The sequence below is a fragment of the Patiria miniata genome, unplaced genomic scaffold, assembly GCF_015706575.1.
Source record: "Patiria miniata isolate m_02_andy unplaced genomic scaffold, ASM1570657v1 HiC_scaffold_22, whole genome shotgun sequence".
Taxonomy (NCBI): domain Eukaryota; kingdom Metazoa; phylum Echinodermata; class Asteroidea; order Valvatida; family Asterinidae; genus Patiria; species Patiria miniata.
Window position 1 is genome coordinate 10,056,095 of NW_024037061.1, and position 19,441 is coordinate 10,075,535.

The 19,441-nt window shown below is 40.7% G+C and overlaps 1 protein-coding gene across 1 annotated transcript; it reads right to left on the bottom strand.

The window, feature by feature from the left end:
• Positions 1 to 4,948: 4,948 nt before the first annotated feature.
• LOC119730775 (angiopoietin-4-like) lies at positions 4,949 to 13,872 on the bottom strand. Its single transcript, XM_038203803.1, has 5 exons — positions 13,690 to 13,872; positions 9,832 to 9,951; positions 8,910 to 9,088; positions 6,678 to 6,945; positions 4,949 to 5,798 (listed from the first exon to the last, which is right to left on the bottom strand). The coding sequence occupies exons 1-5, from the start codon at positions 13,733 to 13,735 to the stop codon at positions 5,503 to 5,505; spliced, it is 909 nt and encodes a 302-aa protein (XP_038059731.1). The 5' UTR covers positions 13,736 to 13,872; the 3' UTR covers positions 4,949 to 5,502.
• Between the last annotated feature and the right edge of the window lie 5,569 nt (positions 13,873 to 19,441).

Consider the following 19,441-nt stretch of genomic DNA (forward strand, 5'->3'; position numbering starts at 1 on the left):
GTCATATCAGAACAGCGCGCATCCAGTATCTGACGAAGTGACGAATAACCAGTTATTCATTGGTTACGCACACACCCGTCTTAAAATTGAATGGCGTATGAGGGAACCAGGGATCTTCTGTTTCGCGCGCTTTCCGTCAGCTTTCAAAACGAACTAACGGCGCTGCAACATTATAATGAGGTCTAAAAGAGAAAACCGTTACTACTTCACCTTTATGTAATTTTGTGTATGTAGAGTTGTAATCCTAAAATGAACGGAGTACAAAATGAACTAGGCTAGGACTGCGCGACGGACAGGCTTATACAGACTGGGATTCATTTAAAACGTGCGATATACTTTCCTTCAAAACCGGCGTTTTATAGGAATTCCACAAAAGGTCTACTGCATTTCGAGAAAATCTCGAAAACGGTCCCCTTTAAGTGGCTAATGAGAGCTGAAAACCTCATTTTAATCAGCCCATACTGAAATGAAGTGCCTCCTAGGGGATGACAATTAGGATATTTTTTTTTAAAACGTGCAGTCCACTTTCTTTCATAAACGGCGTTTTATAGGAAAGCATTATTACTGCATTTCGACGGAGTCCATTTAAGCGGTTACTTAAAGCAGAATAGATTATTGGAATAAACCAATACTGAAATGAAGTGCACCCTAGAAGGTGAAAATAGGATTATTAAATAAAAATAGTATTTATTCAAAACATATGCGGTACACTTTCTTTCAAAACTGCGTTCAATGGGAGACCCGAAATACTGCATTTTGAGATATTCCCGAAAATGGAACCCCTTTAAGTGGATAATTTGAGCATAAGACCTCATGGGAATAAGCCCATAACGAAAATGAAGAGTGCCCAGGAAGGTGATACTCAGGATGATGACATAAAAATATGTTTTATTTGTAGATTTTCTTTCAAAGACGGCATTTTTAAGGAAACCCAAAACACTGCATTTCGAGATATTCTCGAAAACGGAGCCTCTTTAAGTGGCTAATTAGAGCAGAAAAACCTCATTGGAATGAGCCTATACTGAAATAACGTGTGCCCTAGCTGGTGACTGATGATAAGGATAATAAAATAAAAATATAAATTATTTCATTGTGTGCGGTACACTTTCTTTCAAAGACGACGTTTTATAGGATACCCAAAATACTGCATTTCGAGATACAGGTTTTGTATTCTCGAAACGGAGCCCTTTAAGCGGCTAATGAAAGCAGAATGCCTAAGGATAACAAGCCGTTACTGAGATTATTGTACCCTGGAAGACAATAATTATTGTTTTTAAAACAATTGCTGTCTTACATGAATGAATGAATGAATGAATGAATGAATAAATAGTGTTCGTTGTTAGTTCGCATTCACAGCTTTGTGTTCCTACTATTTTGTTGCGTCCATTCGAGATATTTTCCTTTTTAATAACTTTTTTATTAGGCTACTGTATATTATTAAAACATTATAGCAAGTACTTGGATTTGAACGTGGGGTTTAAGTGTTACCATATTTTTTCCTTAAAAGAAAATAGAAAATGTTTGTAAAACAAACACATTTCTTTGAAAATGCGCGTAGTGTTGTAAAGAAGTGACGAATATGCAATGGATTTATAATGCAAAAACGCGCGCACAGTCAAAATGTTATCTTACAAAGTGACGAATAAGACATTTTTACGTGGCGAATAAGCACAATGACGTTTAAATCTATCTCGCGAAGTGACGAATAAGTTTCACAGCAAAAATTAGACAAACCTTTAGTCTTACGAGCAAAAAACAAATTAATAGATATATTTTAACAATCACATAACTACCTTGAATAAATTATGAGTGTACAAAAGGGGAAAGTAGCATCGAAAAGGGACACGTAAAATGTGTTCAACTTTAAACGCGTTTTTCTCAGAATTGCGTTAACGCGTAATCGCGCGTATTCGTCGGTTCGTCAGATATGCGACGATATCATCTGGCGAAGAAGGAAAAAAAAGCGCTACGTAGAAAATTAGTCAGTTAGAAACTGAACACTTAAAATCGAGTGAGCAAGGCAAGACAAGACCAGAGCTTTGTTTCAGAGCCACTTTGTGTCCATTGTTATAGCGATTCCCTAAATATCTAATGCTGGGTATCGGGACAAAGCTGTGTATGAAAACAGATGTTCAAAAGTTTGTCATTATTTTTGGACATGACGACAACGAAATAAGTATAGCATTACAAATCCAAATACTGTAGTCCATTGCCATTTTCTGGCATGATTTTAGTCTGAACAGTTGGTTCAATTTTTTGGTCAATTCAGTGTTCTGGTTTTTATATTTTCTTGTAACCGAAGAACGTGAAACTCACGATCACAGAAGTCATCAGGCGAAAGCGGTTGAAGTGGTTTGGCCATGTAGCAAGAAGGCCACCGGACAGCTATGTCGCTAGAGCATACCGGCAGGACTTCACGAACCCAAGACCTCGTGGCAGACCTCCAAAGAAGTGGATCTCACAAATTCGTGAGGACACCGGCCTTCCTATAGCAACAGCCGAACGCCGAGCATCTCACCGTGAGGGCATTTGTGGTTGTCTACAACAGGGGAGCGCAAGGGTCCATTTAAGTCAAGTAAGTCAAGAAGAACAAACTGCAAATCGGTTTACAAGCCTTACAAACCCTTTTATTAAAAAAATACGGTTTCTAAAAGAAAGAGCAGGTCAGGGGACTGCTGATCAATCTATTATTGGGGTTAAACTCCTTCAATTACGGATTGTTGACAAATGGCAATTAAAGAGATGAACTTGGTGCGTGTGCCGTAAAGCCGTGGATGTGACGAGCTTGAGTGCTACATGCCTTATAAAAAAAGTCAGACACATGTCGCTAGAGGACAGGGGGGGGGGCATGGGCGTCGCCAGGATTTTTGTAGAAGGGGGCAAAGCACATCCCCCCGAAATCTCTGTACTTAATTCCATCATATTCTCGACTTATCATTTTTCGAGGGTGGGCAGGGACATTTCCCCCGCCTCCCCAACCCTTTCAATTTCAGCAATATGACTTCGCACCTCTTTTTTCTTTTTCTCCCTTCCCCCCCTCCTTTTTGTGTGTGTTTTTTTGCTCTTCGGGGAGGGGGGGGCAAGCGCCCCCTTGTCCCCCCTCGCGGCGCCCATGGAGGGGGGGACCCACTGATCAAGATTGAGTGGCCTGTGACCAGCCACTGCCTTGTCGGCAAATCTCACAATATGGCCACACGCTTTTTTTTTATCGAAGACATTTATTATTCAAAAAGATACTGTTCAAAGGGAATATTCAACATTTGCAAACATCGAAAAATAAAACTACCAAGTTTTTACGAAATATTTTACTAGGATGTTGGTAAATGACGGTCTCATGCATCTTTTAAAATTATGGCACCTGGTGTGAAGTCATTTTCAAGAAAATGGTATTTTTGTAAACATTTCCAACGGTGGTCGGCCGACCAGCGTTGGAAAAACCTAACTATTTTTCAACTACTGCTCCAAATTTACCATTTTTTCCAGTCCAAATTTTGTTTGCTAATTGGTTACATGTTCATGAACGGGTGCAGGCCAGCTAGACTGGTTCCCTTGCCTTACAATTTTCCATCATCTATAAATTGATCCATTTTATATTTTGTGGAGTCAGGGAACCAGACTACTTGAACATTTTTGTTTTTCTTGGTTTTTCCAACCTTTTCGAACACCAAACTTCAAAAATGTCAGTGTTACAATATGTGATCTATTATACTAACCTCTCAAATAGTTCATTTCTGAAAATTACAGCAAAAGCCAATGATGTACATTCCCTTTAATACATTACATCCTTGGCATTAAGCATTGTTAAAATGCTACTCCCAAAAAGCAACATATTTTGACTCACTATATTTTCTTTACAATATCAGTAGTATGTTGTACCTTCTATCTACATATTTAAGTGTGTGTGGTTATAAATGTGTATGTGAAAGGTTGAATCAAAATCGATCGATCAAAATGACTGTACCCACAAAACAATCAGATAACCCAGACTCAATTTGAATGGAACGAGAATGAAACTAAATTCAATTTTTGAAACACTGAAATCACAGCGTAACGTAAATTACATCTATGGTAAATGTATCGATAAATAGCATAAGAACGTTGCAAAATCCTCATTAGGATAAGTACCACTTGCTATAGCGTTTGAATTATCTAAAACACTGTGAAACTGACTTATTAACAGTGTTAATATTTTGTAAACGTTGTTCAATCTTTCTATATCTTACAAGTTTTCTACACACCTATCCGTATGCATTGTAGTTAAAGGCTCACAAATTGGTCAACCATATTATTTACAACATAATACATAATAATCATTCCTTTGTATATTAGTAGTATTCAGATGTATAGCTTAAACAGATGTATTGTGTTAAACTATTCCGGCATGATTTCCCACCCTTAAAGGGCAATGAAATATAATGAAATATACCGGAAACGAATTTAGTTGGTCTATACACTCCGTGCACAAGTGCGCCCTCACAAGCAACAAATAAAGAGTGTTAACAATTGTAGTATAGCTACCTAGTGCAGAATGCGCTGAGCAAAGAAAAGAATGATATTAAGGTCCGGTAACCAGCCAAAGGTAACCGGTGTCTATTGCCTGTAACTGGCCCCCGTTTGGTGCTTTCTTGCCTCTAACGTGTAGTGTGCTTGGAAATGAATCTGTGTGTTTTCGCGTAAAAACGTTGTAGCCAGTTATGGTTTGAAACCAAACTTAGATAAACTGTGAATAAGTGCTGATTTTTTTTTGTTTACTTCTTATCTTAAATTCATAATTTATAAATATATTGAAATAAATAATTAGATGACATATGTGAAATATTGATCTACATAGAATAACACTTTCACAATAAACACCCGCATTTTACTATACAATATTCATAAATACCTAAGACAGTTTTCCCATTCCTATTGGTCGAGAGCCAATCACGTGGCCGGTTTTACGGTCTATAAAGACCGGCTGGCAGGTCTTAAAACACTTTTCCAGCGACATATGAAAATTGGACTCCTACATGAAATCCGGTGCCTGCCAGTACCGTTTTGTTGATTAAACATTCACAATCCTCACTTAGGTATGCGCAATATTGTTTCATAGTCCTAAATTCACACTACACCGGAACAGCTGCGTTCTGTGCCGATAAGGAGGTTTTTAAGGTTACTCGCGAGAAGGCCATACCAAAGCACATAAGCTAGATGGGTGTTCCGAAAAAAACCCAATGAAGTTAAATTGTTGAGTAAAAATGTTGGAAAATTTAAAAAAAAATTGACTTGTTTTGTACCGAAAAGGTATTTATGAACGGGAATAAATATGTGCTTGCCCGAAATGAAACACTCTGTTTAAGGCCGGTTGGAGTATGGATGCTGATACAGCATTCACTATAATCTAAAAACCACCAGAAAACACCTTGCAATCGCACGTCGCTAGATTTCTATCACAAATTTCCTAAAGGAATGTTAAGGGTAGTTGATAAACGTAGAAGAACGGTTGCTTAATTTTTTTATCCTTTAAACTGTCATGGTTTCCATGATTTTCAGTGAAGCAGATAGTATTTGGTCACCAAACTCAAGCGCACCAGCCCACCTCATACCGCGGTAATCTTGCCCCGTGTAGTTGACGGGATAGGAATACTCCCCATTCAGGTTAGTCGGCACGAGATCCACATTCCCGACTCCTCCAGTACAAGTCTTGAACCACCAGCCTCCCTTCAGCTGAGCGGCACAATTGGCGTTGCCATCGGCGTCATTGTCGCGATCGTAGGTTGAGAACGGCTGGCCTAAGGAAACGTCAGTGAGAGACTTACCTAGCAAACGGATGAAAAGGATACCAAATGCTGAGATTGTTGGAAAAGCAATGTGCTATTCCACTGAACATGTGTAAGACAAAAAAGCTTCCTCTGAGTACATTCGAATGACTTCTAGCTTAAATTAACTGTACAAACGTTCAACCACCAACCATCAGTGTGTCGACTAGCCGATACCAAACCGATGTAACAAAACGTGCCTTTATCAGGTAAACTCCACCTTAAAAGAAGTATCATCTTTTGAAATTTTAGGCGACGAAGAGGTGTAAAGGAATTTTAAAGGGACATCTCTGACATATTTTACAGCCATATTTCACAGGTATCCATCAAAGACCACCAAAAAAACTACATCGTGACTTTTACTCGTTGAAAATCAAGTAGATTCCTAGCCAAAATAGAATAAGCTTTGTCAACACAGTCTGCGTGAAAAAGTATCACGCTTTATTTACACATAAATTGACAGGAAAATAAAGATTTGGGGTGAAACAATAACACGCATTCAATGCTTGGTGATGCAATTTTTGGAAAAGGTAATGTTGACCTGCTACGTGAGGTTTCGTGCACCGTGTACTTTTTATGCATTGTATCAATTGAATTTCGTGATTTCAATTCTTTGTTTTCCCTTCAATGACACAATGTAAACAAAGCACGACTTTGGTGTTTGCAATCATGGCGACAAAACTGGCATAATGGACAAAACTACTTTGAAATTGTTTCATAAAGGAGGCTATTACGACAACGAGTATCAAAGGGTAAAAGTTCGCATATTACTGTGTTCTTAACAGTGTCAATTCAAAACGAATATTACATTTCTTGAGGGCTTTTATGAATTGTATATGCACAGTAGCATATTTGTTTAGAAAGAAGACTAGTTGATACCTTTTGAGTAATGATGATCCCCTGGTTGCAATGGATCCACATGAAGTGTGTAGTTGTCACCTGTGATCTTGAACTGCGTCCAGGTTATTCTCTTTAAGCCTTTTGCTTCTTCCACTATAATCTGTAGTCTCCAAGTGCCTTCCGAGGTCAGCTGGCGGACTACCTCGTTGCCCAGCCAGAACTCCCACGTCAGATCACCGAAGCCGTCTCGGTACTCGGCCCAGCTACGGGTGAAATTGACCCACCCGCTTTTACGATTCTGAATCACCTAGAATGAGTCAGCAAAGAACCGAGTTACCAAATGAACAACTTTATCACTTTGTGTTATACAAAACGGGACAATTGTCTGTTTTGAGCGACGCCAGACCGATATTACCAACAGGCTACCCAGGGGCGGATCCAGGAATTTTTGCAAGAGGGGGAGGGTTCATCGGCGAAAAAATTTGAATGTAGACAGGTTTTTTTCTCCGGACACCTGGCCTCCGAAAATCAATAGGTTTGGTAGTGGGGGAGGGGGGGGGGGGGGGTTTCGTACCATACTTTCATGGGGGCGCTGTTTAAATCCAACGATTATTAACACTATATCACACAATAGTGTACATATACCCCCTAGCCAAGCTGGCTCTGTCCGTATTTTGTCCAAAGGCAGAAATGTTTAACAATAAAACATTTTTTGGGTGTCAGAGCAGGGGGAGGGGTTGGCATTTTTTTGTCATAAATTTCCATGGAAAAAAATTGAGGGAGCTGGGGTCCCCCCCCCCCCTTGATCCGCGCCTGCTTCCTTGACAATTTTAACACATTGATATAAGACGATCGGTTTAATTCCGCGAAGTGCTGATTAAACACAACAGGTGTTTCAAGTGCAGGTCAGTGTTATTGAAGGAGGGGGCTGGGCCAGAGGAGGGATTTGAATTAATCCTCCCCATTCGGTGACGAGTTCCGCATTTTCCTGCTTTTTGTTTAGTTACATGTTTACTTTGTTTCCCATAATGTTCGAAAATATCACTACGACGCCATCTGTGCACACCAAAGATCCATTGCCAGTGGGATAAGCGTATAAACATGTACAACTCGCATACATGCATTAGCACGATATATGTTTAAAGTTGACATGAACAGTTCCATTTTGGGGGTTGACGAACCGCCGACTCTGAGGGAACGGGCCTGACTGCTGATTTCATGTCGGAACTGCATGTATTCGATCGTTGGTGACTTCGTCATACACGCGCATGCATCAAACACTCAAGCTGCGTTAACGTTCGGTTCCATTCGTGCTATACAGGGTGTCCCAATAAACATTGTGCATAAAGAAATCGCTGATTTTACCAAAAGTTGGTAAGGACTAGCTAATCAAATTCGTCACCGACACCACGAAGTAACACCCATCTACATACCAGTAAAAACTAGCAATCGGAGAAAAAGGCAACTAAAGTTGAACGCCTTCTAAAACAACACTTTGCGTCAAAACGACAGAGTATTTTCAGTTGGGTTTCTCGTTGTGGACACTTGATGAATTGAATTTATTAAATCTGCTGTTTTTCACCCGTTTGTGTATTAAATAAACAAGAAATAAGAGAAAAAAGATGAGTGTTAGTTCGTGAAACCGAAAAGGCTGCAAAACTGTAAATTTCGTTTTCACGAAGTAACACTCTTCAATGTATTCAACACGAGGAAAGTGCAACCTTAGGTCAACGCGCGCGCTCATACAACTTATTGCAAGAAGAGTGTTACTTCGTGAAAACGTTTTTGCTCACTTATGAGCAGAGTGCGCGCCATGCATTGCAATGGTCAATGGAACTTGAGTGTTACTTCGTGAAAACGAAAATTGTCACTTTTGCGCAAAAGTTGCCATGGATACTTAGCGCAATTATTAAAGTAAAGCTCTTGAAGCTTTGAAACTTCGTGCAATGGTAGGCCTTGATGAATAATGTTTAAAAATCCAAAAAACTGAAAATCGAAAAAAAAATATGGTGTTACTTCGTGGTGTCGGTGACGAATTTTATAGCATTTTCAAACCTGTGGTCTTGTTTATAATTGGTTAAAAAAAAACAAGAAAATCCAACGTTGCAAAGCAAAGATATCTTTGATTTGGTAAGGCTATGTATTTTTCGACCTGCACAATGCACATGTAATTTCCACACTATGCTACACCGTGTGAAGTACGCATGGTTAAATTGAGATGACGTCACACTAACGAACCGGATAGGAATGAGATAAAGCGAAGAAACTTACTATCCATTTCCCCCTGCATTTAACGGTCAAGCCGTTTGGATATTGCGGTGGGTAGATAGTGTAGACACCCAGCCCAGACATCCCGCTGTCCACGATGTCACTGCAGTCAGCATATCGGGGAGCAGAGGGTGTTGACGAAATCTCGACCTCATCCGTGGCTTCAACTCCATCGCTGACTTCTAAATGTTTGAGAAGCAATTCAGAAATAACTCTAAATTTAATTTCGAATTTAAAAGGCTTTGATGTTCCCTTATAGGCAGATCGTGTTCGTATTGTTAGCCGGATTCCCAACGTTCAGGGCTTTAAATATCTTTAAGCGAAACCCGAAACAAAAGGTTTTAGAAACCCCTAAGAAATTTTACAATAATTAGACCATTTATGATACTTGATGCTTGCATCCCTGTGTATTAGAAATGTGCGCTGCACCACTTTGTAACTTCGTTCCCATTGGGATAAAGGGGCGGTGGGGGCTCAGACTTTTTTTATTTTTTATATAAGGGGGAGTTAATATAAAAGATCCATACTGCGGACGTCAAAACTAATCAGAAAATAAATAAATTAAAACAAAATTTGAAAATGTTAAAGAACGCTTCGCTGAATCATGGCATATTCTTGAGAAAGGTTGTTCACAGAAAGAAGCAAGGCATGGAAGTCACATAACGTAGGTTCAATTCATAATGAAGACAATAAATCTAATAATTAAGGTAATAAATTGCTAAAAAAAAATTGAGCTAAATCAACTATTCGGGAGAATACAAAATTCTCAACATTTCTGAATGATAATTATTGAAAAACAATTAAGTAGATAAAAATAAAGTAGATATATTAATTTAATATTAATAAAGTAACTATTTTGAAAAGTGACTTCATTGATATTCACAACAAGATGCTTTTGGAGCTGTGTTCACTAAGTTCTCCTTACCAGTCGAGTTTCGTATTTCTGGAGCGGCTGCTTGCGTCTGGTGTTCACCAGGAAGCGGCTCCGGTGGTGGAATGACGTAGCAAGTCATCGACGGATGACTCTCGACACCAATTAATTGTACTGCAGATTGAAATTGAACCATAATCACCATTGATGAGAGTGTGTAATGTGCAGCCGTGGCGAAATATATTTCGCTCTGATAGTTTGATTGATAGATTGATCGTGTGATGGGGCGGTCATAAACGTTAAACGTTTCAAACCAGTTTTGGGGTCTGGCGGCCCATTGATGTAGGAAGAATTTTGTTCGGTGGGGGAAGACATCGACATCTCATGGAGTGATGTGACGCTAAGAGACGCTCTTTTTTCTCTTTCTTTTTAATAATATGATAATTTTTTTCAAAGTTGAACAATAAAATTGACTGGAGCGAGGTTTGAGACTGAGACCTAACGTTACAGGCGTGTATCCAGAGGGGTGGTTTTTGGTGGTCGAAGCACCTCCCCCAGCCCTGACTCCTTTTTTTTATACAAATATATTACAAATAATGTGAACCCCCCCCCCCTCCCCGCTCTGACACCCAAAATAATTGATGACAATCACTCCGGTAATAATAATGTCCGCCTGTGCACAACATTCGGCCTGAAAAAGCTGGGGGTATGGAGGTATTTGTACACGATTCTGTAATATAGTGTTCATGATTGTCGGATTTAAACATCGCTCCCACTGAAAGAATGGTACGAGCCACCCCCCCCCCCACCCCCACCCCCACCTATTGATTTTACTGGGGCCAAGACCGGAGAAAAAATGTCTACATTATTTTCAACATTGATTTGCTGATGAAACCCCCCCCCCACAAAAAATTCTGGATCCGCCCCATGCGTGGACGGTAATTTTGTGTTCCCCCCTTCCTTGGTAAATCTGCCCCCCCCCCCCCCGGGACAGATTTACCTTGTCCCCCTGCCCAACGAAAAATGTGTCCCCCTGGTAGATTAGGCTATACTTGAATCAATGGTTGGCCAACCGTATATACATGATGTAGTCTACCAATGATCGGTATGTAGTTATAAACATCTGGTCCAGTTGTTTTGCAATTAAAAGCTCACCAAACGTTTGTCCCTATTTTTGAAATCATGCGACCGACAAACAAGGATGATCTGATCACAAATCATCCAGCTTGTCCTCTATAATACAGTCGCTGACAACGTCGCGGACACTTTCGTCGGGGGCCGCCATCTTGAAATCACGTGAACAGAGTATGTGCTTTCAACATTGGCTATTTAATTTGTGTGGCTCAGACGTACGTAGCTCAAGATGCCCGCCCACGGCTGGCGAGATTTTCGCCTCACAAGGCGAAAACAAAATCAAACAGAACAGAGCAGGCTGCAGGTTGACCGTAAGGTCAGAGCCAAATTCTGCTAAATGCACATCCAAAATCTGTCAGATTTATTATCAAAAATCTGCCAACTTTCCCAGAATTACTCGAAACACACTATAAACACTTAAAATCACATGCAGATTGGTTAATTAAGATTCAAATTACATAATAAACAATAAGTCACATAAAGATGTTGTGAAATTATTGGTAAATTTTGGACAAATGCAGATCCGGTCACGACGAAGTCTGTTTCCCAGTGAACCTCAGCACCTAGATCAGCCAACCTGTCCCATTACGCAAGGGTTTGTTTGAAAGGATTGAAACTTTTTTAAACAAAATTGTACACTTTTTTTGTTCAAATTTGCTGTTTTTCTGTCAAATAACCATTTTTGCAGAATTCTGCCAGAAATCTGCCACAAAAATCCATTCCGTCAAATTTTCTGTCAAACTCGATTTTTTATTAAAATTCTGTCAAAGTTAGGCGAAAATCGGCTAAAACGGTCACCCTGGCAGGCTGCCACGAATGACTTTTTTGCTCAGCTTTAATAGATCTCGTGTAAAGTGCGGGATTAACATGGGGCTTGATAGCTTTTCCGGAACGGCATATCCCAAGGTCGTCCGTTCAAACCCCGCCCACTAAATTCTTTGTTCAACTCAGGAATGGAATAAAAAAGAATTGTCCTCAAATCAGAGAGAATTTTTGTTTCACCTGCAGTGGCACATGGGTTTTTAATCCAGACGTTCAATACTGCCCAACCGCATTCCCTTATGGGCGTTAATAATTATTCCACAACACTACAAGTAGGCCGATTTTGTTAATTGGCTCATTTCAAAGTGAAAAGCTCTGGTTTTGCTTGAATTAAAATAGGATTTATTTTTATTATTATTATTATTACTATTATTAATTATTATTATTATTATTTATTCGACCTCAACAGCACAAAAACAAGATCAGACAAAATATATATACATGTACAGAACAGATCCAAAAATCATAGCAATACAAAAATAACAAGACACATACATTATATATTTTGTTCGGGATAAAACACGATACCAAAAAGAAGAAAACTTCATTGATAATGAGAAGTTACCCAGCTGCTTTGGAGCGATATTTTCCCCTTTCTCCTCATGGCAATGTACTTGAATCCGTCGACTGTGTGTAATATGACACCACAATAATTAGCAATGCTCACTTTGTTTGGTATTGCGTATAGATGAATATAGGTGAATGGCATTGCCCGTATGAGTTAATACCATTTTTTTTAACCACGACAGAAACCGAAATGAATGGTTGAACAAGTTCCGGATGCTTACATGTTTACAGATGCTAATTAGCAAGAAAACACCGATGAACAATCAAACGGAAAATACTTGAAACAAAAAAGAAGCGTATCTCACACTATCGAGTGATGAGATTCATTGGCTCCTCCGCGTATGCAATTACTGAACTAATGTACTTGCCTATCCGCCAACGCATGATTGCTAATATCTTAGTGTTATGCGTTTTAATAGTGGTGTTATTATTCACTAAGATAACGGGGAAGCGCCCTATCATCCAGTGAGGTTTCCCACATTTCGAATTTGGAACCTCCGAACGGCCGGTCCCCCCCCCCCTCCCCGATAATTTTGGTTTTGGCTCTGCCGGTGAATACACGACGATCCTTAGCACCAAAGTTGTAGTACAAGCGTGACAGGTGCGGAAGGATGTTTTGTCCCCCGGACGGTTTCTTTTAGGAAACTGCGTACCTTCTAGGATATTCTGTTCCCTACTTCAGCGGAGAATTTGTCCCTTCGGGAGTTGTTATTGTTTCCATGCAGTGGGCCTGTAACGCATGATTTGCTCATTTCTGTTATACGTCAACTTAGTTGACAATAATATATATAGGTTTTCCTGGCCACTTAAAAAATATTTTACCTTTCAAATTGACCAACTCTATCATTCGATTTCGTCCAGGAAAAAAATTCATACGCTTTTAACAAAATCAATTTAGTCATTTTTGGTCACCGGGTCGAGAATTTTCGTCATTTCAGATCAAATTCGTCCAAGCTGTTGCCGAATGGCAGCATTCGGATATCGAATTCGTCTTATATGAATCAATTAGACAAATTCTATATTTGGCGTAGACGAGACGAAATCGAATACTCCAGGACGAAAACGTGTGCTCATTGTTTGAATTGGCTGGATCTGAATTTGAAATTGTCTGACAAAAAAGTGCACTGAATAGATGTTGATAGACGAATTTGAATACTAGAAACGGTGAATTCGAACGATAAACGCTTTAAACTAGCCGGAAAAACCATTATATTAGGCCAAAGTGGGCGAGTTCAAGATAATGTCGGGCCCTCAACTATTTGTCACACTGAATCCGATCAAAAAATATGGATACCAGATGCACTGTAAATGCCTCAAATTCTTTTGCAGTGTGTGTTAAAAAACCCATTACTATACTTTTAGTCATGTACGACAAAATTGTCAACTTACCGAGAACGACGGTCGCAAGTGTGCGGAGAGCCACGGGTAGATTCATCGTGACGGCCCGGTAGCTGCTGGCTGATTCTCGCTTCTTTGAGTCCAATGTTGAAGCTGGTATGTCGATCGCAACTTTTGACGGCGTATAGCAGATTCGGATGTCGCTGATGCAACAGTCCTCCTCAGTTTGTCTTTCATCAGTAAGTTAGGCTACACTAGTCAAATAGTAGGCGTTGGCCACATCAGATATTCATCATGTGACATATCACGTCAATGAAATACATGGCTGCATTGTATAATTTCACTTGAATTGTTCAAAGGATAATAAAACCCACCTAAAGAATGCAACAGAAATGCTATACATGTCTCTGGTTGAAATTTAACCATTGTTGACTGCTGCGATGTGGGATATGACTTTTTAACACCCGAGGGGCCATATCATCCGAGGCAAAGCCGAGGGTGCTATGGTGCTATGCGCCCCGAGGCTATGCGCCCCTTTGCGCCCACGGATCCTAGACACCAGGATTAACGACTGTTCTGAGCTCTAGTACAAAATGCAATGAGCGGAGTTGTCTAGACGCGTGATAACGGGCATTAATACCCGTTGGCTAGTAATCGCGAATTTTCCAGGTGTACCATTGTGTTGGGTTTTCGCATGGCATCTAAAACGGAAATATTCATAAAACTGTAAGCAAAACTACTCCTTATTTTAAGATATAATTGTTCCAAAATTATTAAAAAATAAATACTTCAGGATATAACAGTAGTCAGGGATGTTAGGGCGTTATAGGGGCCGTTTGGTTCAGTTTCTTCCAAAAGCACCAAATTTGGCACAGATGTCAGTCATACCATACTATTTCGATTTTTGACGGGCGCCAAGACGGGCGCCCCACGGGGCCGCCATATTGGCAAAATCCAATATGGCCGCCAACCGGGTCAGAGGTCAATCGAACTAAACGAGCTAGAATCATAAATAATACCACTTTTCAGGTATTTTCGGGGTCGAGCAATCTGAATCTGATGTTATTTTAACGATTTGAGGCAAGACAGATTGGCAAAATCCAAAATGGCCGCCACATACCGCAGTTAAAAAACTTAACTAGCTAGAATCATAAGTAATACAAACTTTGGAGGGCTTTTCGGTGTCAACGAATCTGAATCTGAGGTTATTTTAATGATTTGATGCCAGACGGATGCCCCAGGGGCCATATTAGAAAAATCCAAAATGGCCGCCAGCCAAGTTAGAGGTAAGTCACAGTTAAAAACTAAACGAGCTACAATTAAGGATTGGACTTATCAATAAAGATTATTGTTTGAACTATTTTCATTTAAATATTTAGAGATGATGTCTGCAGTGACAAAATGCTATATGCCGCTGTGTGCGTTTAAATGGAGCTGTTCATTTGTAGAGGACCTTGCATATAGAAACCTACATGTAGTGTGATTGCATTTCAACCTTCCTTTGCATGAGGCAGCCGCAGCGCACGAGAATGGCACATGTCACTGAAGCATCATTGAGAGTTGGTCCATAGTGATTGCCATGTACTGGTACCATCTTTGTGCCAGCCCCACACGATGAAGTCAGGAATTTCCTGCTGGACCGAGGTGGCCTGTACGTAGTAGCGGTTGCTTTACATGTTCAAACAGCACGGCAGGTAGCTAGGATGCTTCCGACAAGCTGCTTCCAGTAGTGAAGAAGCGATGTCTGGCCCCTTTGATACCCAGTTGCACCACACCCCTTGTGCTCTGCATGAAATGGGGAAGCAAGTTGTGTCGCACCATGTTAGGCTTTGGAAGAAGGGTGGTGCCAAGGACTTTGTCAGACCGAGATCGGAGTAGATGCTTTGGATTAGAATGTTACTGTACTTTTCACCACTTCTGAAGCCCACCCAGATCTCCAATAGGCCAAGGATCTCCAAAACAAGCTTGAAATGATCTCGAAAGTGATCGCAGTGACTCGACTCTCAATCCTTCACTGGCTCAGTGGGTCGCATATCAAGTTACTCCAGTGCACCCTTAAGATGTGGATGCAGCCTTGTCTAGGTTTAGGGCGTACATCCCAATTTTGGCATGGGGCTTTGCCGTCTCGTTTGCTAGCACTGAGTTAATTGTATCCCAACCAGGTGAGGATGTCACCATCTGCAAACTTGTTATGATGTGTCGAAGAAGTCAAGCTTGATGAGCCCGCCTCACTGCAGGGTTCTCATGCGAGAAATGGATATTTACGGTTTGGGCATATCACTGGAACTCACCAAGTGAGAGGTTGCCCTGAGCCTTGGTTATCTGTGATCAACATCTTGGGTGGTGAAGACAATGAAACGACCGTTGGTTGATAGCTCCACCCATCCTCAGCATGGCAGACACACACCACACGCGCCTATACATCCTTAAAATAACTAGGGACAATTTTCTCGCTCCAATCTAAGATTGTTTCTGTGGTATGCGTAGCAATGTCAAACTGTCCGACATGTGCAGCTAATGGGAAAAGGTTTTTTTTATGGAATGACGCACCAGAAACACCAGGTATGACCGGAATGATCTCGAGTGGTAAACTTGACATCAAATAATTAAAATAACATCAGAATCAGACATTTGGACCCCCCCCCCCCAAAAAAAACCGTTGTATTGTTTTAACTGCGAGTACCTCCAACCTGGGTGGCGGCCATTTTTTTCAAAAATGGCGGCTCCTAGAGCATCTGTCTTGCCTCGAATCATTAAAATGACATCATATTTAGATTCTGTGACCCCGAAAACCCATAAAAGGTGGTATTATTTAAGATTTTAGCTCGTTATTTTCTTAACTGTGATATATGTGGCGGCCATTTTGGATTTTGCCAATATGGCGGTCCCTTGGGGCATCTGTCTTGCCTCAAATCGTTAAAATAACATCAGATTCAGATTGCTCGACCCCAAAAATACCTGAAAAGTGGTATTATATATGATTTTAGTTCATTTAGTTCAATTGACCTTTGACCCAATTGGCGGCCATATTGGATTTTGCCAATATGGCGGCCCCGCGGGGCGCCCGTCTTGGCGCCCGTCAAAAATCGAAATAGTATGGTATGACTGACATCTGTGCCAAATTTGGTGCTTTTGGAAGAATGTGAACCAAAATATCCCTAAGACCCCCGACTACAGATGGTATTGTGCAGTTTTTGTCGTCATAGATGAAGTATTTACCCGGGGAATACACGTGAAATTTCGAGGAGAACACTGTTTACCCAAATTTCGTTTTTAATTAGGCTTTTATTAAAAAGTTTTAGAGAGATGTGATGCCGAACCGATGAAACAAAAGTGACATTTCATTGCTCATCTTAAAGCTACAGATATTGTGCTCGACATTACCATGGTTATGTAGTTATCACCTATCAGAATTCAATAATAAAGACCAAAAACGTTGACTCATGAATATTCAAAAATATACTTCGCTGGCTTGACAGACTTCGACGCCAGATCGGGCGCAGAGCCTTGCAAATCTGAAAGCCACCGCGCGCAGTGGTCTTTGTTGGAAAGTATTCATGGTATTTGCTACCAGTACAGGCCGTTATCACGCGTCTAACCAGGAGTTGGGCGAGTCGTTATTCCTTGTGTGTAGGATCCGTGATGCGCCCCGCTTTCAATTTGAGATACCGACTTAAAACAATTTCGACTTGAGTCAAGTCTACCGTGAGTTCTCATTGCGCAGACCTAGCGCCTTGGCAGGTTCCACACGCGCGCGCAATGCGCACAATGAAGGCAATCCGATATCACGCTCAGTGTGGAACACGTAATTTTATTTGTCCAGACACGGGACCATCCTAGACCAATGAAATTACAGTATCCAAGCACACGAAAATAGCAACACCTTTTTTATTAATTTTCATATCAAGGTTGAGTAGCCTACTCTTATCACATCACACTATTTATAACGGCGCTAAAGCACGCGTTTATTACTCTCCGCCCATCGACAGGTGGCAGCAGACATTTTTACATACCGTTTTCCGCTGATAATACGTGAAACGAAAATAACGCAGTTCTGCAATAGTGGTGCTGCTAAGCGAAAGATCGTGCATTCTTGGTAATTAAAAAGCATGAATAGGGCTAAAATCAAGATGTGATCCAATCTTGGATCTTGCCCATAAAACAAAAAACTCATTAAAAACTGTATTTAGCATCCATTTTCCTTCTTTGTTGTATGCTCTGAAATAAACGTATAAGATAAGATATTCTAACATTTTAACATCTGTTTCTTCCCCCATTTTGTGGGCATGGCGTTAATTTGTAAAAGAGGCTGTATATGATAGCAGTTTAATTGATTCAAATGTGGAAAAATATCATTCAGATTGATAGTGATAAATTAAGAAATCGCAAAGACTGTGTCAAGGCATTTGCTTGAAAATAATTGAAATCAATAAAAATTGTGACTACATACTTGAAGCTTCAAAATTCCATATGTTTTTTCAATAGTTGCGCAGCCTTTGAGCTCACAACATAAGCAACTACCACGAACCTTGCGACACAGATGGTTCAAACAATAATGGGCGTGACGGTGCACGACAACTGGTGACAGTAGACGTACAACACGGGGTGATCAACACAAAACGACCGTTTGGTTCACGACACCAATTAAGTGACAGTGGTCAAGCCATTGTTGTAGCCATTGCTATAGGGCTGCCGGCTTTCTTGGTCTCATTGTGTATATCATCTGGCGAAGAAGGAAAAAAAAGCGCTACGTAGAAAATTAGTAAGTTAGAAACTGAACACTTAAAATCGAGTGAGCAAGGCAAGACAAGACAAGAGCTTTGTTTCAGAGCCATTTTGTGTCCAAATATCTAATGCTGGGTATCGGGACAAAGCTGTGTATGAAAACAGATGTTCAAAAGTTTGTCATTATTTTTGGACATGACGTCAACGAAATAAGTATAGCATTACAAATCCAAATACTGTAGTCCATTGCCATTTTCTGGCATGATTTTAGTCTGAACAGTTGGTTCAATTTTTTTGGTCAATTCAGTGTTCTGGTTTTTATATTTTCTTGTAACCGAAGAACGTGAAACTCACGATCACAGAAGTCATCAGGCGAAAGCAGTTGAAGTGGTTTGGCCATGTAGCAAGAAGGCCACCGGACAGCTATGTCGCTAGAGCATACCGGCAGGACTTCACGAACCCAAGACCTCGTGGCAGACCTCCCAAGAAGTGGATCTCACAAATTCGTGAGGACACCGGCCTTCCCATAGCAACAGCCGAACGCCGAGCATCTCACCGTGAGGGCATTCGTGGTTGTCTACAACAGGGGAGCACAAGGGTCCCATGGGACTGAGCATTTAAGTCAAGTAAGTCAAGAAGAACAAACTTCAAATCGGTTTACAAGCCTTACAAACCCTTTCATTAAAAAAAAACGGTTTCTAAAAGAAAGAGCAGGTCAGGGGACTGCTGATCAATCTATTATTGGGGTTAAACTCCTTCAATTACGGATTGTTGACAAATGGCAATTAAAGAGAAGAACTTGGTGCGTGTGCCGTAAAGCCGTGGATGTGACGAGCTTGAGTTGCTACATGCCTTATAAAAAAGTCAGACACATGTCGCTTGAGGACGGGGGGGGGGGGGGGCATGGGCGTCGCCAGGATTTTTGTAGAGGGGGGCAAAGCGCATCCCCCCGAAATCCCTGTACTTAATTCCATCATATTCTCGACTTATCATTTTTCGAGGGTGGGCAGGGACATTTCACCCGCCTCCCCACCCCTTTCAATTTCAGCAATATGACTTCGCACCTCGTTTTCTTTTT

Coding starts and splice junctions, on each gene's coding strand:
- LOC119730775 (XM_038203803.1), bottom strand. CDS start 13,735: ATGAATCTACCCGTGGCTCTCCGCACACTTGCGACCGTCGTTCTCG. Junction 9,952..13,689: donor ACTTGCGACCGTCGTTCTCG/GTAAGTTGACAA, acceptor TTCAATCTGCAG/TACAATTAATTGGTGTCGAG. Junction 9,089..9,831: donor AGAAATACGAAACTCGACTG/GTAAGGAGAACT, acceptor TCAAACATTTAG/AAGTCAGCGATGGAGTTGAA.